Source organism: Dendropsophus ebraccatus, chromosome 12 (assembly GCF_027789765.1).
Source record: "Dendropsophus ebraccatus isolate aDenEbr1 chromosome 12, aDenEbr1.pat, whole genome shotgun sequence".
Lineage (NCBI taxonomy): Eukaryota > Metazoa > Chordata > Amphibia > Anura > Hylidae > Dendropsophus > Dendropsophus ebraccatus.
In genome coordinates, this window is record NC_091465.1 from 38,895,053 (window position 1) to 38,921,625 (window position 26,573).

At 41.4% G+C, this 26,573-nt stretch overlaps 2 protein-coding genes across 2 annotated transcripts; both read right to left on the reverse strand.

Moving 5' to 3' along the window:
* LOC138768698 (uncharacterized) lies at positions 1-11,115 on the reverse strand. Its single transcript, XM_069946649.1, has 13 exons — positions 11,040-11,115; positions 10,274-10,405; positions 9,681-9,827; positions 8,787-8,988; positions 7,418-7,507; positions 5,821-5,968; positions 4,703-4,839; positions 4,414-4,565; positions 3,847-3,933; positions 3,406-3,552; positions 1,376-1,564; positions 624-736; positions 1-383 (listed from the first exon to the last, which is right to left on the reverse strand). Exons 2-13 carry the CDS (start codon positions 10,385-10,387, stop codon positions 143-145), a joined length of 1,767 nt encoding a protein of 588 aa, XP_069802750.1. The 5' UTR covers positions 10,388-10,405; positions 11,040-11,115; the 3' UTR covers positions 1-142.
* On the reverse strand, positions 10,454-26,573 carry LOC138768699 (putative leucine-rich repeat-containing protein DDB_G0290503). The gene is made up of 14 exons (XM_069946650.1): positions 26,547-26,573; positions 26,321-26,461; positions 24,375-24,513; positions 23,913-24,100; positions 23,370-23,495; positions 20,834-21,014; positions 20,190-20,340; positions 19,153-19,300; positions 18,491-18,742; positions 17,685-17,834; positions 16,461-16,688; positions 11,820-12,026; positions 11,561-11,710; positions 10,454-10,459 (listed from the first exon to the last, which is right to left on the reverse strand). Exons 1-14 carry the CDS (start codon positions 26,571-26,573, stop codon positions 10,454-10,456), a joined length of 2,094 nt encoding a protein of 697 aa, XP_069802751.1.

The following is a 26,573-nucleotide window of genomic DNA, read 5'->3' on the forward strand; positions in this document are numbered from 1 at the left end:
CTAGATTGGACTGGGAAAGGTAATTTACTATCAGGTTTGTAAAATCTAAAATGATGCCCAGGTCTTAGGGTGGCCACAGGCTCCAATATTAGCATAAGAAAGACCCCAAAGCCATGGACCTTATAATACTTAGAAAAGTAAATTACACCATACTGCTTAATAATTGAATCTTGTTTTCTATCTTCACTATTCTATTTTTTAAGCATTCTTTTTCGGCTAGTATCATCTGTAAATGGTAACACTGTCCATCCGCATCAAGCATATTCCTATTTATATCAGCTTCTTTTTTTAATATTAATGCCAGTTCAGCATTGAGTTGATCTAGCTGTTCCTGAAGGTATTCTGCCGTAATCCGTCCTTCATAATCTTCTTCATCAGGATCACTGTAAAATACACAAGAAAAATTGAAATTAAAAATTTAATTAAAAAGGAAATGATTTAGCTTCTGCTCACACTTAGTTTTTCAAGCATTTCAAGTTTATGCTGGAGTATTAATTGATGTATGTCACTGGCTCGCTGTATAGCATTCAGTGTCATACATCAGCCATTGATTTTGTAAAAAAAAATAAAAAATCTTTAATACATTGGCTTCTAAATGTTAATTAGACCAAACAATATTTTACCAGATTTGGGGATCATGGTTTGTAAAGAAATGCAATTTCCAAGGAGTCAGCTTGTTCTTGAGTATTGCCTCAACCTCATTCTGACAACCGTTTTTTTCTAAATTCTTCAGAGGCTGTAATATGCAAAAGAAACATGAATTTTTATTCAAACTATGTCAACTAATGCAATTTTTTTTTAAAAGACACAAGTGCTTTGATCATATGAGTGCAAAAACCAAAGTGTTTTACAGTTTGTAGAATGGTTCAGCAGAGACATAATACTACACAAAATAGTAAAAAACAAAAACAACATGTATTTGTATGGTGAGACATTCTCTCTACCTATGGGTGCATCCTAACACTATATCCGACTTCCTATATTATGAACAGATTTTTGTTTTGCTGAATTCAATAATTTAGATGGAAAGTGATTGAATAGCATTGATTTTGTAATATACGCGTTTTCCAATTTTATAACTTTGCTGACTTACCAGCTGCTGTATGTCCTGCAGAAAGGGATGTTTTCTTTCTAGTCTGACATAGTGCTCTCTGCTGACATCTCTGTCCATGACAGGAATTGTCCACAGTAGGAGAAGTTTTCTATGTGAATTCACTGCTGCTTTGAACAGTTCCAGTCACGGACAGAGGTGGCAGCAGAGATCACTGTGTCAAAATGGCAAAAGAATACACCACTTCCTGCAGGACATACAGCAGTTGATAAGGACTTGAAAACTTTAAACTGACAATACACATTTTATATATTTTCCACCTACCTTATAAAATGTTGAGGTGTCTGATTTCTGTGATATCAAAGTCGACAGTAAATCTAACTTTTCCTGACTAAACAGCTTTGCTTCTTGTGGTTTACTGCCATTTACATATTCTGATTTAATACACTGTGAATGAGATGACGGGAACTGGAGTCTAGCAAGGAACCCTTCAGTGAAGCAAACTTGTAATGCCTGGAGAAAGAAAACATATAGGGAGGCATTTATTAAGTCCGGCGTTTTTTACGCCGGACTTAAAAATGCCCCCGCAGCTCCGGCGGTACGGGGATTTATGTAGAGGCGGACTGCCTGTACATAAATCCTGTGCGCGCCGGTGCGCACCGCCGAAAACCTACGCCAGCTGAGGACTGGAGTAGGTTTTCGGCGTACATTTGGGCGGAACGGATGATAAATCGCGCGGACTCTGAGTCCGCGCCCTCCGTTCCGCCCACTTCCCGCCTACTTTCCGCCCCCTTTCCGCCCCCTGGCGTACTCGGCGGAAAGTGCCGATTTGCGATTATTTTATTCGCAAATCGGCCATTTACGTATAAAATAATACGCAAATCGGCACTTTCCGCCAAAAATCATCCGTCCGCCGGATGATAAATGTGGCCCATAGCATTCAATCTAGAACATAAATGTATTCATTCCATCCATCTACGTAGTTTTTTGTATGTGTTATAACATAGTTGCCAACATTCGAAATATTTTTCCAAGGACACTTTAGCGTTGACAAGGGGTGTGGGTTATTTTGGGTGTGGTCTCAGTGGGGTGTGGCCTATTGTGAGTGTGGTTGGAGGGGTGTGGCTTGTCACCAGAGGTTTTTTTCCAGAACAACAAAAATGGGGGATTACACACTCCAGTATCAGGTCCTCAGTGTATTACATACCCCAATATCAGGTCCCCAGTATATTACACACCCCAGTATCAGGTCCCCAGTATATTACACACCCCAGTATCAGGTATTTAGTATATAATACACCCATTGTCAGGTCCCCAGTATATTATACACCCAAGTATCAGGTCCCCAGTATATTACACACCCCACCTCAAAGCAGCATATAGGCTGTGACCCAGAGATAGCACTCTACTGACTGACTGTATATACTGGTAGTTTGTGCCCATATGATGCAGCTGATCCCCATATCCTCATACTACTACCCACTTCATCCTCTTGCCCCGCCATCATCATACCACTATCCCTTTATCATCCTCTTGCCCTTACATCATACTACTACCCTCTTGATCCTCCTGCCCCTTAATCATCATACCACTACTCCCTTCATCTGTAATAATAATAATAAAAAACACATAATAAGCTTATAGCTAAAGGCGTAGGGGGCAGCAGTGGGTGAGACTTCATGTGGCAGGGGTGGGGTTTCCCGGGAAATGGTTTTGCCAGGACCTCAAAATCAGAACAACACCGGCAAAACCCGGGACTGTTGGCAACTATGATTATATCCCTTGACAAAGCCACGCAAAACGCACGTTGGGGTAAGTAGGTGAGTGGGACTGAAGGTAATACATGCATCCTCCGTTACTTATTTAAATTTAATATTGTTTGGTGACCTTACCCAGCACATAGTACTCACTGAGTACTTTTTGGCACTTTATCAAAGGCTTTTTTGCCTGTTTATATTCTTCCTTGTTTGCCATCTATCACATAATTTTGAATGCCATCTTGTGGAGGCTGCCTGTATTACAATAGCTTTCAGGAATTATTTTCATGCATGTGCAATATATGATCTCATAAAATACGTTATACGTCCCCTCACCTCTGTTTGTATTGTATGGTTCTGTTTCACTTCCTTCATCTTTTAATGAATTTTATTAAATATGAATTATTCAAATAAAGACTATATTATTTATCTCTGATTGTCCTGACTTGATGTGTCTGTGTTACAATGCAAAATCTTATACGAGGCCCCAGATAAAATGATTTATGTAAAGTACTGTTCTTCCTATAGGGTAGGGGAACCTTTGGGCCCCCTCAGGACCCAGGACCTAGGAGACAACAGTTTTGTCCCTGCTTATACCTGATACAGAGTTCTCCGGAACAATGGGTTTGAATCGTCATTGAAGTCCCCAACAGCAATGTGACAAGTGCAGTGAACAACCAGTAGAATAAAGCTTCCAACAGACTGGAGATACTCACGGGATACAAAGAGATTGTTCTCAGTACCCTGTAAGAAAATGTATGTATAGGTGTAGGTAGTATTGCATCTAGGTTAGTAACAGACATTATAGACATGAGGACAGATACAACATATACAGTTCACTGTGCATGAGTAAATACTATTAACTAAATAGCTAAAGGATACAGTAATTTTTAGCCTTTCAGATACATTCCTTCATTCAGTTACATACATTCATTTAGTTACCTACATCATATGCGTTTATATGGTTAGTATCACAATGGGAGCTGCAGACATTTATATGCAGATGGGAATCACTCCAAACAAAGCAATACTGCTTACCTGGTAAAAGAAAGAGTGAGAAAAGGCATTGCCCTTGTAACTATTGCTTGGTAGACAAGATGTGACATGCAAATTGAGATCTCCAATCTGAAAAGTTAAACACAGTCATAGGCATAGTCAACGTATAAAAGTAAATATAGTATAATAATTTCAGTATTTCTAAACATCCATGATAAAACCTACTATATACACTTATTAATGTACTTTCTTCACTGTATTTGGCTTGCTAGATGAATTGTCTGTGGCTAACCAGGCCATACTAAGATCCACATTTTGGCAAATTTTGAAGCCCACAATGTGTTTGCACAATCTCTTCGACCCTCTCCACCCTCTTTCACCTATATTAACTATGTGGAAATTACTCTATATTCATATCCACCTGCTGTTTTGTCTTCTTATAACAGTACAAAAGGAAACAAACTCCGAAACGGAGACATAAAAGACATAAAAAGCTGACATAAGAGCCCACATGTAGTCTAGAATTAAGAATAAAAGAATGAAGAATGCTCTTACCAACACCACCGTGAATTGACTGCTACTACTAAAATATGTACATTCAGAACTTACATTAATATGTAACTTTAAGAGCTGTAAGATGTACTTTCCATACTCATATATGGCAAGCTCCCTTGCAGAAAGGGCTTCAGGTTCTATTGGTGACAGGTCACCTTTGCAGTTGGATAATAGATCCTTAACATCCCAAAATGAATTTTCTAAACCTACAAAATAATAAACACATCATAGACATAAAAAGTACTCCTAATTGGTCAATTCTTCACACCATTATCCGAGATTTAAGGAAGCACTTGACCTTTTTTTATTTCTCCCCCTGGTGCAGGCTGACACATATACTTACTATTGATGATCGGTGTCCCGTGGTGCGGCTTCATTTCAGTCCTACAGCACCGCTCAAATCCCACTGACGCCCACGTGACCTCTTTGCCGGCTGGCCTGTAGCTAAAGAAGCTGGAAGTCAGGGTCTCCAATGCATCTCTATGAGAGTGTTCTCATAGAGATGCATTGGAGACCCTGACCTCTAGCATTCAAAAGCCCTGGAGAAAGAAGAGGGGTCAGAAGAGCCTTGACGTCACTGCCAACGGGATCCAAATGGCACCGTAGGACCAGAATGAAGCTGGGCCCTGGGACATCAGTCATCAATGGTGTTTTAATTTGCCCCCTAGCAGCAGACAGGCGCATATACTTACCATTGATGATCAGTGTCTCTTAAACATGCATTGGAGACCCTGACTTCCGGCCTCCTTTGTTTCGGGACAGCAGTCAGTAAAGGGGTCATGTGGGCGCCCTCAGGATTTTAATGACGCCTTAGGACCGAAAATGAAGACACACCGTGGGACACTGATCACCATTGGTGCATATGATGATCGTTGCATGTGGGCAAAACCATGCCCGCATGGGATGTCCAAAAGCTGCACAATGTCGCTGATGTTGCGGTGACATTGTGCAGCTCTTGGACATCACTTGTGGTATATGCACTCCTGTTCCGTGAGGTATTATTCCCCTGTTCCGTGAAACACGTACGAGGAAGCTATGTAGCGGAGTCTTTCCCCACGTGGCATGATTTATCAATATCATGCCAGAAGGGGGAAAAGTTTGAATATTTGCGGCGGTGTCTTTACAGTGCCACAAATATTCAAACATTTTTCCTGCTCCCGGCATGATATTGATACATTATGACGTAAGGGGAAAGACTCCACTACAGAGCTTCCCTGTCACGGAACATGGGAATAAGCCCTAAGACACTGTGGGATTTGTGATGCATGTGTATATAGGAACATGTCCTGCTAATATCACGCCTTTCATTATGATTAGGGATGAGCGGGAATCAGAAGCCGAGAGTTCAGGTTCATACGAACCCGAACCTCACCCGCTTCGCTCATCTCTAATTATGATGATACACATAATCCATTTAGTTCTTAGTATTTTTCTGTTGTGTCAGTGATAAAAAATGCATACAAAAAACATGTTTTCCACTTTTTAATACCCAGATTATTGTCACTTTGAAGCAGTTTTGCACTCTGGGCACTTGCTCGTAGCTGACTGTCCACTTCCTTCAGCAGATTTAGCATTGGTGAGGACTCCAGAAGTTTGCATGAATCCCCAGCTGTTTGAATAGAAAAATTAACATATAAATACATATGTATATTTCAATGTAATTATTATTATTATTGTTCATCACCTTCAATATTATTAGGATATCAATATTCGGCATAGTCTGTATCTATTGAAATTTTGCCATCATGGTTTTATGATTTGTGCCATTTCCTGGCTATTTCATATAAAATATATAAAAAAAGCTTTAAAGCAACTCTGTACCCACAATCTGACCCCCCAAACCACTTGGATAGCTAGACACAAAAGCAGGGGTAATGCACAGCCAAATCAGGGGTGCTCATTGTGTAGCATACAAAACAACAACGCTATCACATCCAAAAAGAACAGATGTATGCTATAACACACTAAAGGCACACCACTATTCAGTCAAATACAATAATATAATCTTTATTTAACAATATGAAATATAAGACAAAACACAACCCTATACAAGCCCTGACGAAGTTCCGGTCACGGGACGTAACGCGTAGGGTGCTCTTTGGACCCACTCAGCAGACCACGCTCTACCTGGTGACTTGTTCCCTTGTGTGCACTTTAGTTGTATACATATACCTGTATTATATCTGATATATATACTTTTTATCTAGCATATTGATATTTATATTTCATCTGGCCGGGTCTGTGATAGCAATTATTTTCAGGTAGAGTGTGGTTCTTACTATACTTAGCTGAGTGGTGTTTCAGGGATCCAATGTATTTTGAGTGGATTCCCAATGAATTTTGTGTGTTTTTAAATGTTTTTAACATAGGGCTTGTATAGGGTTGTGTTTTGTCTTATATTTCATATTGTTAAATAAAGATTATATTATTGTATTTGACTGAATAGTGGTGTGCCTTTAGTGTGTTATAGCATACATCTGTTCCACTTGGATAGCTGCTTTTAATCCAAGATCTGTCCTGGGGTCCGTTCGGCAGGTGATGCAGTTATTGTCCTAAAAAACAACTTTTAAACTTGCAGCCCCATGCCCAACATTCGTGGCTTAGAATATCTGTGCCCTAACTTTGCACCACCCCTCCGTCCCTCCTCCCCACCCTCTTCATCATTAGTCTGAACATTGCACAGGTGCCCTAACGATCCAGCCCATGTGCCATGCTGACACAGGTGGGGAATAGGAGCCAATCTGCCTGGAGCATTCCTATTGATGAGGAGGGCGGGGAGGAGGGACAGAGAGGTTGTGCCAGCCTAATGCATACACAATCTAGGCCACGCCCGTTGGGCACAGGGCTGCAAGTTTAAAAGTTGCTTTTTAGGACAATAACTGCATCACCTGCCAAAGGGATTCCAGGACAGATCTTGGAGCAGCTATCCGAAGGTACAAGCGGTTTTGGGGGGGGGTCAGATTGTGGGTACAGAGTAACTTTAACCCTCTTTAACCTTTTTTGCACTACGGCAAGATGCATTTTCATCCTGAATAATGATTTCTTTGGTATACTGTACCTGAAGGAAGCATGGAGGAATACAAGCACGGGCCTAGAAGTGTTATTCTTGCAGCTGCAATTTGTTCTGTTTGGTGGAATATATTTATATCTGGAATATTTAAACATAAAGAAACATCATGAGAAAATTTGCTTACAATTGTGTTATGTAGTTTATACCTTGTTTGGATTCAGTTTATAAAGTGAATCTGTATTCACTGACCCACCCCCCAAACAACTGATACCGTTCCTTAGAAGAGGTATTGTCCTTCCCGATTGTCTTTTTCCAAAGAGCTGCTCGTGCAGTCTTTAGGGAGAAAAATCTACTTTTATTCTTCAGTAGTGGTATCCATGAGGCGGGGCCTAGAGCATTTGTGTTCTAGGCCTGTGCTGCCTCCGTTGTGGTATTCTCTGAGCCCCTCGGATTCTCGTACCGCCCTAGGGCTAGATCTGTTGTCTCCAACACCTATTTCTTTAAATGCGCATGCCCCACAGCGATTCTAGAAAGTGCAGATGCAGTCATGTGGCTGGGCCTCACTTTCCACTCCAGTGTGTGATTGCGCCTGTCATTGCCTCTAGAGGCGCTAAGGCGCATACACAATTGAAGAAACGAGCATTAGAGATCAGGGATCCAGCCTGGGGGTGGTCTGAAAATTAAGGGGGATGGGGGGGGGGGGCTGGTGGGGGTTGGCATGAAGAATACCACCACAGAGGCAGCGCAGGTCTAGGGCAGCAACACTCCAGGCCCCGCTTTATTGATACCACTACTGAGGAATAAAAGATAATTTTTTACCCAAAAGACAGCACCAGCAGCATTTTGGAAAAGACATCTGGGAAGGACTTTACCTCATCTAAGGAATGGTACCAGTAGTTTGAGGGGGGGCAGTGCATATTGAATAAAGAGAACATTTACAGAAAACATTGCTGAGGACAAAGATAAGAAAATTACCTTCATTCCCAGCGCCCCAGACTATGAGAACACAACAGCAGGTTAGTATATTCTAAGCTGCTATTAGTTTCCATTTACAAATATTAAGTTAATGTGGTAAGTGGATAGTAAACAGAAAAGTATAGGTCCTCGAGTTAGAAATGTACACTGTTGAAGGTTTAAGTGTTTAATATATAAGTGGTAAATAAATACAATCAATAATATCAATAATTAGGAAGTATAGTTAAAAAGATGCATCTAAAAATCCACATACGTAGTGGGAAAAATAGACAAGAGCAAAAATACAAACAAAAAAAAATGTAGAAAATAAAATAAAAAATAAAAATGAAAATATGAAGACTGAGTTAAAAATAAACAGAATATTCATGTGGTATGTGCTCATGAGATATACAGTTTATACTATAACTATAAAGATTTGGTTAAATAATAAATGTATACATACAGTCAGTCAGTAAAGACAGAATTTTGTGGTCATTGTTTTGCACGTTGGTCTTTCCAGCTGGTGCACCTGTATCCATGTTGGGATGGTCATGGGTAACTTCTGGGAGTCTCTCTCCTTCTAATTTTAGATTCCGTTTCTCAAGGTCTTGTTGAAGAGTCTTCTCTAGGTATGCAATTGTTTCACCATGTTCTCTAATGAGTTTCTGTAATGTATATGAACAAAAGAGAGGTGAACTATCTATCTAATCTATCTTTTCATATATGAGCGGTGTCTGAGTACCCAGTCCTACTGCAGCTCTAGGTTTACAAGGTTTATATTCTCTTTGCTGCCACCTCTGGTGAATTGTTCATAAGGGTTAGAGAGGTAGGTCACATGATCCTTCCCACAGAGTTTTTTAATAGAATTCACCATAAAGTTCTCTGGTGGGAGCTCAAGAGGGCTGGAGCAAACCAATCAGTGTAGTCTGGCTCTAGCCAGAGAAGGGTGATGTTGTGCCAGCTAGCTCTTTTGCATAGCAGGAAGCTAGTTTGGGCTAATTTTGCCAGTGCAACATTCAAGTAAACTTAAATCTAGTCAGCCAGAGTTGTTTATGGTAAATTTCCATGGCATAGTGTAAATTCTAAAGTCATAAGGCATAAGAAAAGAACAAGTGCCATCCAAATACTGGACTCCAATGAGTTTCCAAACAGTTCCAGTGCTATATGACTTCCTCGCCCATCCTACACCCCGCTATATGGCATTGTAGTGAGTAGTGAGTAATGCAAGTCAACTGCCATATGAAACCAACCTTTGAGGGTTCCTTACAGCAAAGAAATTACTTGTACTGCATTTCCCAAGTTTAACCCTTCAAGTGCTACTGGCTATTATAACGTGCACATGCAAACAACATAATACCTGTTTCATCAGTCCATTGAGTTCTCCACGTTCTAGCTGGTCCTGAAGTTTAAGATGTTCTTCAGATATCTGCTTTCTATGGGCTTGTTCTACTGCTGCTTGCTTTTCTTGTAAATGTGTTACACATATTTTTTTCTCTACAACACACTTAACAATAAAAACGAAATGAAATAAACCAAGATTAGAAGATATCAACTTGCAGTAATAACTTTAAATTTATGATTCTGATTCTCGCTGAACTCTTAAGGATCATGGTAGGTGAGAATAGGATGTTTATTATCTTCTCAGCAACCCCAGGGCTATCAGCAACATGTACTCCAGACACACTACTTGTAATGTTAAGCTATGTAATTGAATAAACATAAAACAAAGTGTAAATAGGTAAAAAAAAGTCTTTTTTTTTTTTTTTTTTGCAAAAGTAGGTAGAAAATAATGAGCATGTTAATTATTAAGACCGTCGTCATCAATTACAGCTGTTATTCTACATGGTGTGTACTGCCCACCATTGACTTCATTGGAGTGCATTATCAGGACTGAGTAGTGATGCATATGGGTGAGCTCTTGCACAAAAACACTATCTATTATACATTTACCTCTTGGTCAGACTGTGAGCATTCAGATAATTCTTCAAGTTCTTCTTTAAGGCATTTAAGTTGCTGCTTTACAGCAGTTTGAAGTTCGTATTCCAGATAATGGGCTTCCTCCATACAGGAAAGGATGTGAACCTATAAAATGTATATGTAATAAGTGCCTAAGGAGGCATTCACATTCCGTTATGTCTGTACACCATAAGTATATGATGAATTACTATAAAAAATTTACACCGAGTTATACTGTAATATGCCCATTGTGTGGCCATAGCTATTAACAGACCAAGCAAAATAAGAAGATTCCTTGACAATATTCACAGTACGAATGAACGCATTTTAGAAATCAAATAAAGACATAGGGTGAGATTTATCAAACTGGTGTAAAGTAAAATTGTCTTAGTTGCCCCTAGCAACCAATCAGATTCCACTTTACATTCCTCACAGATTCTTTGAAAAGTGAAAAGTGGAATCTGATTGGTTGCTAGGGGCAACTGAGACAATTCTAAGTTACCCCAGTTTGATAAATCTCCCCCATAGACACAGGCAACAAAGCTAAGTCCTTCACACACACTGAATCTGCAGTGGGTTTTAACTTCAAATCAGCACCATCAAATCTGCTGCAGATCTTGTACGTGTGAACGCACCCAAAAGAAGGTTCTTATATTGCTGACCTATCCTTAGGATAAGCCATAAGTCATAACCCATCCAGCGAAAATCTTTTTCTTTCAAATCAACTGGTTTTAGAAAGTTATATAGATTTGTAAATTACTTCTATTTAAAAATCTCCATTCTTTCCATAATTATCAGCTGCTGTATGACCTGCAGGAAATGTTGTTCTCTTTTTAGTCTTACACAGTGCTCTCTGCTGACATCTCTGTCTAAGACAGGAACTGTCCAGAGCAGCAGCAAATCCCCATAGAAAACCTCTCCTGCTCTGGACAGTTCCTGTCTCGGCCAGAGATGTCAGCAGAGAGCACTGTGTCAGGCTGAAAAGAAAACATTTCCTGCAGAACATACTGCAGTTGATAAGTATGGGAAGACTTGAAATTTTCAAATACAAGCAAATTACAAATCTATATAACTTTCTGAAACTAGTAGAAAAAGTATTTCACTGGATAAGCTCTTTAATATTAGGTGGGTGGGGCTCAGATAGTATTAGGAACAGTCATTACAAATCATATGGAGTAATGCCTTGTAAACAATGCAAGAGTGATATAGCCCTTTAAGCAGCTGATATTGATAACCTATCCTAAGAACCCCTTTAACTCTTTTGGAGAAACCTATAGATACCTTGTCGGAACAAAATTCCTTTAATCCACTAGCAATTTCTCCCAGATGGCGTTCTTTTAGTTGTATTCTCTTTATGACATGCTGCAATTCCATAAGTAACAATTTTGCTTCTGCTTTGTTGTTGAGTAGATTTAGAATTTCTTCTTGACCCTAGAGGATTAAGTTGTATACAGGTATAAATTTTAGGTTATTGTAATCTTAGATCCAATTCCTGAGTTATTCAATAATAGTCAACAAGTATGTGTTTTGGTTTACTTACAGTGACAACGCTACTATCATACTCTCCACATTTTCTCAAAAGTTTTTCATGATCTTGTTTTTGGGTCTTGAACACTTCTTGTAGAAGAATAACAGTCTGGCGAAAGTGCCTTTGAGATAGGACAAAGCACACTGCATAGTCCATATGGCTCCTGGTTTCTAAGCACTTTGACATCTCTTGTAATGATGAACTATATTTTTCTTGCAGCTAACAAAATATCGAAAAGTACATTACTATTTATAATATGTTAGTGGTTTTGCAAGTAAAATTCATAAAAAGCCACATAAAAAAGTAAGAAAAAAAAAACCCTTTTGTCATAACAGTGACAGCAACAATGGTAACTCAACAGGGCCAACTCCATTGTTGCCTTACTATATTAGTGACAGCTATATTAAGAGATGCTACCATTTCTACCCAAAACTAGGTGACTAATGGGTGAGATCTTGATCAGTGATTTTTTTTTTACTAAAAAAAATGTAAAAAAAAAAAAATACCAACCCTCCACCACTTCCAAAAAATGCCATGTGTGAAACCACTCCATCAGGTTGCACATATGACATTTTAATACAAATTTTTGAAGCAGTTTTTACACTCAAAGCAACTCATTACAACCTGTCCTCCACTGGCAGCAGTATTGTTCCAATTCCTACCTCTCCTCCACTGGCAGCAGTATTGTTCCCATTCCTACCTCTCCTCCACTGGCAGCAGTATTGTTCCCATTCCTACCTCCCCTCCACTGGCAGCAGTATTGTTCCCATTCCTACCTCCCCTCCACTGGCAGCAGTATTGTTCCAATTCCTACCTCTCCTCCACTGGCAGCAGTATTGTTCCCATTTCTACCTCAACTCCACTGGCAGCAGTATTGTTCCCATTCCTACCTCTCCTCCACTGGCAGCAGTGTTGTTTCCATTCCTACCTCTCCTCCACTGGCAGCAGTATTGTTCCCATTCCTACCTCTCCTCCACTGGCAACAGTATTGTTCCCATTTCTACCTTTTTCCCACTAGCAGCAGTATTGTTCCCATTCCTACCTCTCCTCCACTGGCAGCAGTATTGTTCCCATTCCTTCCTCTCCTCCACTGGCAGCAGTATTGTACCCATTCCTACCTCTCCTCCACTGGCAGCCGCAGCAGTGTTGTTCCCATTCCTACCTTTTCTCCACTGGCAGCAGTATTGTTCCCATTCCTAGTTTTCCTTCACTGGCAGCAGTATTGTTCCCATTCCTACCTTTCTCCCACTGGCAGCAGTATTGTTCCCATTCCTACCTCTCCTCCACTGGCAGCAGTAATGTTCCCTTTCTCCCACTGGCAGCAGTATTGTTCCAATTCCTACCTCTCCTCCACTGGCAGCAGTATTGTTCCAATTCCTACCTCTCCTCCACTGGCAGCAGTATTGTTCCCATTCCTACCTCTCCTCCACTGGCAGCAGTATTGTTCCCATTCCTACCTCTCCTCCACTGGCAGCAGTATTGTTCCCATTCCTACCTCTCCTCCACTGGCAGCAGTATTGTTCCCATTCCTACCTCTCCTCCACTGGCAGCCACAGCAGTGTTGTTCCCATTCCTACCTCTCCTCCACTGGCAGCAGTATTGTTCCCATTCCTACCTTTCTTCCACTGGCAGCAGTATTGTTCCAATTCCTACCTCTCCTCCACTGGCAGCAGTATTGTTCCAATTCCTACCTCTCCTCCACTGGCAGCAGTATTGTTCCCATTCCTACCTCTCCTCCACTGGCAGCAGTATTGTTCCCATTCCTACCTCTCCTCCACTGGCAGCAGTATTGTTCCCATTCCTACCTCTCCTCCACTGGCAGCAGTATTGTTCCCATTCATACCTCTCCTTCACAGGCAGCAGTATTGTTTCCATTCCTACCTTTCCTCCACTGGCAGCAGTATTGTTCCCATTCCTACCTCTCCTCCACTGGCAGCCGCAGCAGTGTTGTTCCCATTCCTACCTTTCCTCCACTGGCAGCAGTATTGTTCCCATTCCTAGTTTTCCTTCACTGGCAGCAGTGTTGTTCCCATTCCTACCTTTCTCCCACTGGCAGCAATATTGTTTCCATTCCTACCTCTCCTCCACTGGCAGCAGTATTGTTCCCATTCCTACCTCTCCTCCACTTGCCGCAGTATTGTTCCCATTCCTACCTCTCCTCCACTTGCAGCAGTATTGTTCCCATTCCTTCCCCTCCTCCACTGGCAGCAGTATTGTTTCCATTCCTTCCTCTCCTCCACTGGCAGCAGTATTGTTTCCATTCCTTCCTCTCCTCCACTGGCAGCAGTATTGTTTCCATTCATACCTCTCCTCCACTGGCAGCAGTGTTGTTTCCATTCCTACCTCTCCTCCACTGGCAGCAGTATTGTTCCCATTCCTACCTCTCCTCCACTGGCAGCAGTATTGTTTCCATTCCTACCTTTCCTCCACTGGCAGCAGTATTGTTTCCATTCCTACCTTTCCTCCACTGGCAGCAGTGTTGTTCCCATTCCTACCTCTCCTCCACTGGCAGCAGTATTGTTCCCATTCCTACCTCTCCTCCACTGGCAGCAGTATTGTTTCCATTCCTACCTCTCCTCCACTGGCAGCAGTATTGTTTCCATTCCTACCTTTCCTTCACTGGCAGCAGTATTGTTCCCATTCATACCTCTCCTTCACAGGCAGCAGTATTGTTTCCATTCCTACCTTTCCTCCACTGGCAGCAGTATTGTTCCCATTCCTACCTCTCCTCCACTGGCAGCAGTATTGTTCCAATTCCTACCTCTCCTCCACTGGCAGCAGTATTGTTCCCATTCCTACCTCTCCTCCACTGGCAGCAGTATTGTTCCCATTCCTACCTCTCCTCCACTGGCAGCAGTATTGTTCCCATTCCTACCTCTCCTCCACTGGCAGCAGTATTGTTCCCATTCATACCTCTCCTTCACAGGCAGCAGTATTGTTTCCATTCCTACCTTTCCTCCACTGGCAGCAGTATTGTTCCCATTCCTACCTCTCCTCCACTGGCAGCCGCAGCAGTGTTGTTCCCATTCCTACCTTTCCTCCACTGGCAGCAGTATTGTTCCCATTCCTAGTTTTCCTTCACTGGCAGCAGTGTTGTTCCCATTCCTACCTTTCTCCCACTGGCAGCAATATTGTTTCCATTCCTACCTCTCCTCCACTGGCAGCAGTATTGTTCCCATTCCTACCTCTCCTCCACTTGCCGCAGTATTGTTCCCATTCCTACCTCTCCTCCACTTGCAGCAGTATTGTTCCCATTCCTTCCCCTCCTCCACTGGCAGCAGTATTGTTTCCATTCCTTCCTCTCCTCCACTGGCAGCAGTATTGTTTCCATTCCTTCCTCTCCTCCACTGGCAGCAGTATTGTTTCCATTCATACCTCTCCTCCACTGGCAGCAGTGTTGTTTCCATTCCTACCTCTCCTCCACTGGCAGCAGTATTGTTCCCATTCCTACCTCTCCTCCACTGGCAGCAGTATTGTTTCCATTCCTACCTTTCCTCCACTGGCAGCAGTATTGTTTCCATTCCTACCTTTCCTCCACTGGCAGCAGTGTTGTTCCCATTCCTACCTCTCCTCCACTGGCAGCAGTATTGTTCCCATTCCTACCTCTCCTCCACTGGCAGCAGTATTGTTTCCATTCCTACCTCTCCTCCACTGGCAGCAGTATTGTTTCCATTCCTACCTTTCCTCCACTGGCAGCAGTGTTGTTCCCATTCCTACCTCTCCTCCATTTGTGTATGTTCTGTTCTCACTCCTCCCCCACAACTGACCCCCTAACCACCTCTTCTAATGGCAGCTACTTTCTCTTCATTTTAACCTGTCTTTTTCCTTCTATCTTATCCCTCTTCAGCAGCTCTCTTGCAGTCTGATGACCATTCACTGGGTGCAGGACCTGTAAACCCATGTTCATGAGACCATAATATCTTCACAGATCATTTATCACGTCTTACCATGGTAATGGTACAGATACAGCAGGACTGTCATGATTTGTGCAGTTTCTGTTTTTGAAATCCCTGCTTTGTGATGATGCCTTGCACAGGCCGAAACCTTGCATCTTACCAGACAGTAAGTTTGAGAAGCTGTTGCCTGGAGAATGGCAGGGTGGGAAATCTATGTACCCTCTTCTGCTTCAGATCTCAGGACTTGAAAACTAAAACTCCTCCTGGTAGCCACTTCACCTGGCTAAAAGTCTGGTGTCCTGGATCCCCATGGATAATGGCCCTGGGCAATGCCTCCCCCTCCCCCCACCGCCAAACGTCGGCATTGAATGCAATATAGATAAATAGAACATATTGATTAAAGGGGTGCTCTGGCAAAAAGAAAAAAAAATTTAAAAGAAAAAATGAACTGGTGCTAGAACACTGTGCTCTCTGCTGCCACCTGTGTCCATGTCAGAAACTGTCCAAAGCTGGAAAAGTTCCCCATGGGGATTTGTTACTGTTCTGAACAGTTCCTGTCACAGACAGAGGTGGCAGCAGAGAGCACTGTATTGGACTGGAAAGAAAACACCACTTCCTGCAGGACATACAGCAGCTCAATTTTAAAATAGAAGTAATCAACTTCTGACATCAGTTGATTTGCAAGAAAATAAAATTCACTATGGGTACCCCTTTAAGAAGGCATCAGGCAGAAGTTGCACACACATGCAGGGGTTACCAGCTGCTCTGTTAGTGCACAGTGTTCTTCCTTCAGCTGTGCCTGCATCTCATTCAGTGACATCTGGTTCTGTTGTTCCTTATATGATTTCTTCAGGAAAATGAATATCTTTTCTGTATGTTGCTTTTCTATCATGTTTGCAGCTTCTTTAGCAAGTGATTTCCCATCACATGGCTTAAGGTTCATCTTAGAGAGTATCGTCTGCATTTCTTGAAGGCAGTTATCAGACTGTTTGCAAAGAAAAAAAACTTATATGTTAGATGACCTGTATAATGTAACAATATTATCTATAAATTATAAGTAACAATATAATGTATTGTAAAAAGTGGGAAAGCCTTCATAGCTGCACTTGGAAACCTGTCATCATTAAAAAGCTATGTTCCCACAACGCCTTTATTTGGCGCCATTATGTGGTTTTTTTATGTAAATTAAAACCATAATGAGCATAAATTGGCTGCGTTTTGGTGCCAAAATGATGCCCCCCCCAAAAAAAACTTACATAAAACTTTCAATAACAGCCAGATAAAGATGTTGTGGGAACATAGCCTACACCTCCATAGTATGCTGTAACAGGGCATGCAGACGGTTGGTAAATGTAATATTTGCTGCAATAGGGAGAGACTGTCGCCAAGGGAGACAGCTGGACTTTTAGCGCTTTCTTTTCTCTACTATGAAATATTACTACATTTCTTATATTCATTTGTGTAAAGCTTGTTGAAACTGCAGGGACCAATACAATTGATGGCTTAAAGCGAATGTACTACTATGTACTTTGCTTTGTGTTTTATACATGAACAGATTGCTGCCGGAACGGGGATGCCGGTGCCGCAGTCCTTTATTTGAATCGCTGCCCACTGGTCTTTTCCCAAGCACCAGCCCTGCATGAAGCGGGCCCACCGGCCCCCAATGTCACGATCTACCCTCCCATTAGTATCAATGGAGCTGCATCACAGAGGAGAGGGGGTTTTGTCACATTGGGGGCTGGCGGGACCACTCCAGTGCTTCATGTCTGGACGGTGCTTGGTAATAGACTTTTGGGCGGTGGTCCAAACAAAGGACTGCGGTAGCGGCATCCCCATGCTGGCGGCGGTCTATACATGTAAAAAACCCAAAGCGATGTACTTAGTGGTACATTTGCTTTGAACACTTACCTTGTACTTGTCTATTTTACTATTGCACATAAAATAAGTCATATACTAAACAGCTATTTTTTTAAAATCGTACCTGAATTTTACTGTAGGCATCCAGTATATTGTACATATTGATCTGTAACAGCAGCTCCTGTCTTACAAACTTTGCAGCTAAGGTTTGAAAAAGAAGATGTTGGGAGTCTTTATCAAATGTAAATAATGTAGCGTCTGTTGATGACACCCCCTATAAAAAGAAGAAATGTACATAAGCTTCTACACATTCATCATAATAAATGAAATACCTTCCTTTACATTAGAAGGATTTGTTCCCACACTGCAGGAATATGACTCACTGGAAAAAACCACCACAAACTGTTCAAGCAAAGCCTTGCTGCTGATGCCGGATGTGCTGCGTAACAATAGAAAGAAGGCACATACAGAGTAGGTCCAGTAAGGGCCCTATTACATGGAACAATAGTTTGCCGAATCGGTCAGTGGCCCCGGCCAGTGATTGGCTGAGCAGCCTGTCAGCTAAGACAGGCCGCTCTGAAGCTGCAGCGCGCAAGACCTGGGGAGTTGCTAACATGATTCATTAAATATGGCGGCCGCAGATGTTAGTTTACAGCTCCTGCTCGGCAGGCGCAAGGGATCATCTAAAATCCCTCGCCACCGTCCAATCACCTGCAAACCCCACTGTGATGTCAGCAACCCCCCTCACCCTATAGCTACAGAATTTCTATGCAAGATGGCATCATCTGCTGTAATACATTATCACTGTACCTGGGAAGTCAAAAAACAAAAGGTGCTTAAGCCACCTGTACTTAAGCCACAAGCAGCGTGCAACCTGCAGTGTGAACAGAGTCATAGATGTGCTGCCAAAATTTCCCTTTTTTTCTGTACCTGGGAAGTGTCATTGAATTCTTGCTGATAGACAGATTGCATTTCTAGTGCCAATTGCAATATGGCCTCTTTAACATCTCTGCTGAAGTAGCTTGCAGGTATCACTGTGTCTGGGTTCAGTCCCATACTTTTCACTTCCTCTCGATGCTTCTCCTGCAAGGCCTTCAGAGCACTTCTGTGTACATCAGTGAGCTCCAATAGGAGTTTTTCCCATTGATTGTTCATATTTAGTTCTTGGTCCTTACCATAGAGCTTCAAAGACACAATGCCGAAAAGCTGGTTAGATAGCAGGTCAAACCCTTCTATGTCTATAACAAGTCACTATGGTGTCTAAAATATAAACGTGTGCATATTAGAAGAGAACTGTTTGATGAGCCTTTATGCCATAAAATAAATATAATGCCTTACACTTTTATTGGGGTTGGTGGTGCAAAAAGCTATATACCTAACAAAATAAAGCTATAAGGTGATGCATTCAGTTCTATAGGAAAGCCATCAATAAATAGAAAATGTACTTTTGTGTACATATCAACTAACAGAGGAGGTGCAATCTGTTACAATATAAGTGCACAACGTCAATCAGCTATAAATAAGCCATCATTTATGTACTGACAGAGGCTTTACAACTAGAATCAACTCTCATGACCACACTGTATATCAACCTGAGTATCTTTCTCTTCAGTCATCAGAGTCAACACATTTGATTTGATTTTATAAGATTCATAAAAGTTCCAGATTCTGCTTATTTCTTCTGTGAGCAAAATGCTTTCTAGATGAATGAGTTCACTTGCTTGCTTCTCTGTAAGAAACCTAAAGAAAGGAAATGAAATTAAATAGTCTCGTAACAAGATAGATATGAGATAGGTAGGTAGGTAGGTAGACACAAACAGACAGACAGATAGACAGACAGACAGATAGATAGATAGATGAGAGAGAGAGAGAGAGAGAGAGAGAGAGAGAGAGATGAGATAGATAGACAGACAGACAGACAGATGAGAGAGAGAGAGATGAGAGAGATAGGTAGGTAGGTAGATAGATAGACAGACAGACAGACAGACAGATAGATAGATAGATAGATAGATAGATAGATAGATGAGAGAGAGAGAGAGAGAGAGAGAGAGAGAGATGAGATAGATAGACAGACAGACAGACAGATGAGAGAGAGAGAGAGATGAGAGAGATAGGTAGGTAGGTAGGTAGATAGATAGATAGATAGACAGACAGACAGACAGACAGATAGATAGATAGATAGATAGATAGATGAGAGAGAGAGATGAGAGAGATAGGTAGGTAGATAGACAGATAGATAGGAGATAGATAGATAGATAGATAGATAGGAGATAGATAGATAGATAGATAGATAGATAGATAGATAGATAGATAGGAGATAGATGAGAGAGAGAGAGATGAGAGAGATAGGTAGATAGACAGACAGACAGATAGATAGATAGATAGATAGGAGATAGATAGATAGATAGATAGATAGATAGATAGATAGATAGGAGATAGATAGATAGATAGATAGGAGATAGATAGATAGATAATAGATAGATAGATTAATAGATAGATAGATAATAGATAGATAGATAGATAGATAGATAGATAGATAGATAGATAGAAGATAGATAGATAGATAGATAGAAGATAGATAGATAGGAGACAGACAGACAGACAGACAGACAAATATGAGCTTACTTGCCTGAATAGATATTCTTGATGCCTATGATATATTTCTGTGCTGTTAGTCGGAATATGAGCTGAAGGTTTAGCTTTATCAGCTGTACTGGGGGAAACTTGGAAGTTGTCTGAATTAGCAGCTGATGCTTTTAATGTGCTCCTAGATGAATAACCTGGAATTAAATTACAGAATATCCTGCCTCATCCACTTTTCATTAATTGTATGCATGAAACCTATAACTTAATTACTTATATTTGTGTTATATTTTGTGTTAATAACCATCACCGATTAAGTTGAAAGATCACGTTTAATAAGGGACTTTGATTTTCCATTTTCTTTGTACGAATACACGGTAGTAATATCAGCCATTTATATGTTACATGAAATATACTGTATGTTACATGAAATACCTGCATCAGATTAGAAAAAAGGTCTGTTTTTTTGTTTTTGTTTTTTTTATTTATTTAAGAAACAGCACCTCTCTTGCTCAGGGGCTGTGTCTGGTATTGCAGCTGAGCCCCCTTCACCTGAACACAGCCCATAGCCATACAGCTTATAGACTACAGTAGTGTTGTTTCCTAATCTTATACAAATCTTAAACTACTATAATACTTTGATAATGAGAATGATATTAGCGTGCATGTGGTGTAGCAACAGACAATTACCTGATACTGGGGCCTGTGTATCAGATGACAATAGACAGGTCTTATTTTCTTCCATAATTCGAATTAGATGCTTTAACATGGGAATCAGTGTTTCTCCGATATTTCTTTGCTCTCTGCCAGTAACACTCCAGTAAGAATCTTGCAGGTTAATATAAAGATGTGATGTACCTAATAAATAGGACTTAAACATAAAACATGGGTGAACATCATCTCCATAAGAGGCATTATGTTTATCAGTAAGGATTAAATCACAGAATAAAAAAAAATATACTTTAACCAGCAGAAAGACAATCCTTTAGAATAGATGGGATTAGATGGGTTAGAAAAAAACACACAAACATTAGTCTATACAAGACTAAGGCATAACTGTCATTTTAGGGTCATTTTTCAGAAAACAATAATTATCTACAGTACAAGCGATTTTAAGAAACTCTGTACAAGGTTTTACTTAGCAAAAGTGTTTCCTTCCGTACTCAAAAAGCTGTTTTTTTTTTACCTCCCCCCTCACTTCAGAAGAAGCAGGATTACTCTCTATGGAAAGGGGAGGGGCTGAGAGGAGTGAGTGAGCACAGAGGGAAAAATATCAGTCCTGCACAGCACAACACCCTTCAATCTTCTCTCAGCATGTTCCTAGATAAGCACTGACCTTTTTGACCCCAGAATCCAGCGTTTTAGGTGCCTAGAGAGTCTACAAATAGCTGACCTTCATGTCTTTTCTTCCTGCTCACTCATCTCCCTCTGCCTCTCCCCCCTCCATAGAATATAATGGACACAGCAGAACCCGTCTTCACTTGCTTCTCTTTAATGAAGACGGATTTGCCTGATAATGAGCAGATAAGAAGTGAGGGGGGGGGGGGGGAGGCTGGGAAACTGCTTCTTGAGTACAGAAAGAGGCTTTTTTGCCTTATAAAACCTATTACAGAGTTTATTAAAATCGCTTGTACAATTGACTTGTGCCAAGAAAAAAAAACATGACAGTTACACTTTAAGCACTGAAGACATTTTTCACACAATTAACCATCTCAATGGTGTTATTACGCCAATCTTCCCATCTTAGGGTGCCTTCACAGTCACCGAATCCGCAGTGGATATAACGCTGCGGTTTTGCAGTGAAATCCGCTGTGGATCCAGTGTCCGTGCATCCCTATGAGAATACATACTCGGAGCGGGATTGACATCCCACTGTGAGTATGTAAATTAACCCCCCGGCAGCTGGAGCATACATCACCTCCTCCCTGCTCCGGCTTGCTTCGGCCCTCTCAGCCAATCAGTGGCTGTGGCAGGGCAGCGCACTGATTGGTTGAACAGGACGAGCAGACACCGGGAACTGTCGAAGCAAGCTGGAGCAGGGAGGAGGTGATGTATGCTCCAGCTGCCGGGGGGGTTAACTTACATACTCGCAGCGGGGTGTCAATCCCGCTGTATGTATTCTCATAGGGATGCACTGACACTGGATCCGCAGCAGATTTAGCTGAAAATCTGCAGCGTGAAATTCGGTGCGGATTCGGTGTGTGTGAAGGCACCCTTAAACACAAGAACCAATTTATCTAGAAACAAAAGAAGAACACCTAAGCTACACATACAGTAGTGCTTGATCTGATAGAACCCAGGATTACTATATCACAGCGGTTTAACCACTAAGCCTCTATGCTGACACAGTATATATGCTCCATATAAAAAGTGCAGATAGTCATAGATGTGTAGATGCAATGTTCTTGTAGCAGCTAATGTTTAGAGGGCAAGAAACTCTGTATTTATTCATAATCAGATATGTTGTCTATCTCTAAGTTATCTATAGATGGACTTGATTAAACTTATTGGAATAGGAAGAATATCCAGCATCCGATTCTCAGATAAAAATTCAGCTTCTTTATCAGAAAAATCTTCACAAAACAGGAATACAAAAACACTCTGCGCGTTTCAGCGCTTCTCAGGCCTTGTTCACAACCGATCAGGAATGTTTAATTTGGGCAAATCCACACATGGATTAATTTATAAAATGGGAAAAGGGAGGTGATCTGAACTTTTAATATGGGATAAGATTCTTTGTAAAGTAACTTTTAGTCCCCCCTGCATTGATCTATGTATCTAGTGCTCAATTAACAAGGGCTGCTGAAGCCCCTAGTAATCGAGTGCCAAGTTGAGCTAGGATCAGTATCATTAGGCCGCTGAGGCCCAGTAGGTATGAACTATTGGCTTGTCACAATCGCATCATGAGAAGCCAATACCCCACCCCCACCCCCAGACCACCGGGATTTTTTTTAACTGCATTTATATTTCAAAAATGTGTCTTTTTTATGCCACAGCATTGGTTTAATCCATGGGTCTCCAAACTGCGGCCCTCCAGCTGTTGCAAAACTACATTTCCCATCATGCCCGCACAGCCAAATCCAAAGCTTTAGCTGTCCAGGCATGATGGGAGTTGTAGTTTTGCAACAGCTGGAGGGCCGCAGTTTGGAGACCCATGGTTTAATCCATATTCTGGTACTGCAGCTCAGCCACATTGAGGCCTAAAACACTGATATTTGTTCCTTACCTTAGCCATAAATCCTTGCAGTTTACTCTGTTTTCTCACATATTCCAGTCTGGAATAGGCAGAATCAGCCTCTGTTAATCTTCTCATGATATGATCTTCAAACTCATTAATGAAATGCATCATGACCTGTAACAAAGCTTCTGAAAGGTTACGTCTGCTCACTTATTTTTGAAACTATGGGTGTTATGACTTGTACTTGCCGCTGAGCATTAGGGCTCTTTCAGATGTGAAGATGGCTACATGAAAATGAGCCCTGATATTGCGTTAACATTATCGATGTTTCATTTTATTATTATTATGATCAGTATATCCTCCATTTAAACCAAGTGATGTGCCGCCAATAAGGACAATTTCAATGCCAATATAAAAGATCTGATCAGCTGATGGTGTTTTCTTAGAAATCGTCCAATCGCTGGTCCTTTTACACCGGCCAATTATCAGGAAGAAATGCCCCTATGAATGCTCATTCAACTGACATCCCATGTCAAAGGACCATGAGAACAAGGCTTGGGACATACATACGATAGACAACAGGTTATTTACCATTGCTTGTCTTGACTCACTGATGTCTTCACTCGTCTCTGCCCTGCTCTTCTGCCATTCTTCCAGCTGGACATTTACTCTCTCGGACTCCTGCTCCATTTTGACAATGAATTCCATTAATTTCTCAGTGGTTTTCCTGACAACTAGGGAAAATATAAGCTGCTGTTCCTTCTCTTCAGTGTTGTCACCTGTTGGAAATTAGTTACCTAAATCTTAATCTTGCATCTAAATACTTTAGTTTGCTATGTTTTCCTGTACAGAGGGACAAAGTGAGAAAAATAAGTATACCATGCAGTGTTATTTTTTACACTGAGTCTATGGGTGTCCCACTGTATGGTTATACTCTGCGATATGTCAGAGCCTGCAACATGTGTGTTCACAGCCTAACTTGGGGTAATAATCAGCCGATAATTTCTCAGTGTAAAAGTTACAACTAAACTAAAGAACATCAATTATTCCTACCCAGAAAAGGGAGATGACACATCTTGATAGATATACTGTTGACACTGCGGTTAGCTCTTCGCTGGGCTTCAGATACAGCTTCTTCTTCAAGTGATTGACAGGATTCTTCCAGAGACAGAATTTGGTCTCTTAGTCTAATCTAAATATAAAATATAATAAATATAAATTAATAATGTAGGATTGCAGTCATATTAGCTTTCCTACAGCCAGATTTTCAATATATTTTTGATAAAAAACAACAACAACAACACAGGTCACACATATGGGCACATGATGGGGCTTAAAAGGGGGTTGTGGTTCTACAGAAAAACCCTGAAGTTAACCCCATACCTCCCCATGCACTAAAACACCAAACACCTGCATACTTACCACCCCGCTTCACCAGGTACTGGAGCTATAAAATCTCCTGGTCACTGCTTCTGTGTTTTTCTTTCATCTTCCAATGACATCATCAAAAGGTAAGGTGGGGTAAGTATGCAGGTGTTTGTTGTTTTAGTGCACGAAGAGGCATGGGGTTAACTTTGAGCTTTGCCTAAAATAAGATGCAAAGCAATAAGATGCAAATAACCAGCAGCAGTCTAATGGTTTATAAGATTAGTTTCATACATGGTGCCCAACTTATAACTTGCAAATCACCCACAAATAGTCATTTGCTTTGGTTGTCCAGGCATGATGGGAATTGTAGTTTTGTAACAGCTGGAGGGCCAGAGTTTGACACGTCTGCTGTAAGTGTTGTTCCATCACCTGGGCTACCTGTCTTTCTGACAAAAGGCCAGTCATGTTCTGCCTCCACATTCCATGCTGTGGGTTTTTTTCATTTTGCTTTCCCTTCTTGCAGTGTTAAGTATCCATTGCACTTAACTTAGGTTGGGGTCACCTTTATCATAGCAAGTGCTACAAGAGGAAGGGACAGGAGTCACATCAGGGGTCTGATGTATTCTTTTATCTTGCCCAAATCTTGTGCAGAAGCATTGTTATGCATGGGCCTGGGCAGTACTTTCTTTAGTACATGCGGTGGCATCATTTTTCTACAGTGCCTGAGCCCTACAGCATGGAAGGCAATGCTTATGGTCATGCATGGTATTCCAGATAGAGGATGGCAGTGACCCATGCTTGCACTCTTAGGCCATGTTCACACACAGTATATTTTCGTAAAACCACGGCCGTTGTACAGCAGCCGTGATTTATACGGAAATATAGGTGCCATTGCTCCCTAGGAATCCCGGCCAAAGCGTATACACATCCCTAGCGGCGCCGCAAACAACTGACATGTCAGTTTTCTGTGGCCGCATTAAATAGCCGTAAGCTCCATAGTGTGCTGTGGAGAGTTCTGATGCAGGCGCCCATGGATGTGCTCGCATCAGAGCCCTTTGGCCCTAAAGATCTTTTCAGAGACCGGCCGGGTCATGGAATGGCCGGTCTCTTACTGCAGGTGAACATAGCCTTACTCCTTAGTAGGTGTAATTATTGCCCAGGACACACTTTCTATTTCTCAGAGGTTCATGGACAAATAATAAGTTGCGGGCACTTTTCATACAGCACTTGCCAGGCATTGATATGGATAGGGGTATGACCCATTATAGATCGTTGCTTGTTCATTGACAGATTCCCTTTAATACTGATGGCCTCTTCTATCTCATGGTGGTACAACCCAGTTGACTCGCCAAACAGCAGAAGCATCATGGCCCATTCACTGCAGTATAAAAATATTGTACACTTGTTACTTATCTCAGCCATACTGTAGCTCTTTCCTGTTTTGTACACTCACAAAGCCACATAAACCTGATGCTGTGCCGAGAAAAGCAGTGCAAGAACCTAGACATCATTGCAGCTGGTCCATGTGCTCAGACTGCCACCAACCACCTCAAAGGCTCTTCATAAGAACACACCATCAATGATAGAACCCAGATCCCCTTTTAAGCTGGATACATATGCTATGATGTTACCTTATGAATCTTCCCATCTCTGGCTACATCAAGGATATACAGAGTAAGTTTATTTAGCTCCTTCAGAAGTTCCTCTTCTTTCTTCTTCTGGCTTTGCCAATATTTCTCTCTCTCACTTAACTCCTTACGGAGAGCTTCCAACTAAAACAAATGATGCAATTGATGCATGATGCAGTTCTTTATTGTGTCAAACCAACTAAAATGCCTATAATCCCCTAATACATACCAGATAGTAATCTTTATCTTTTCTCAT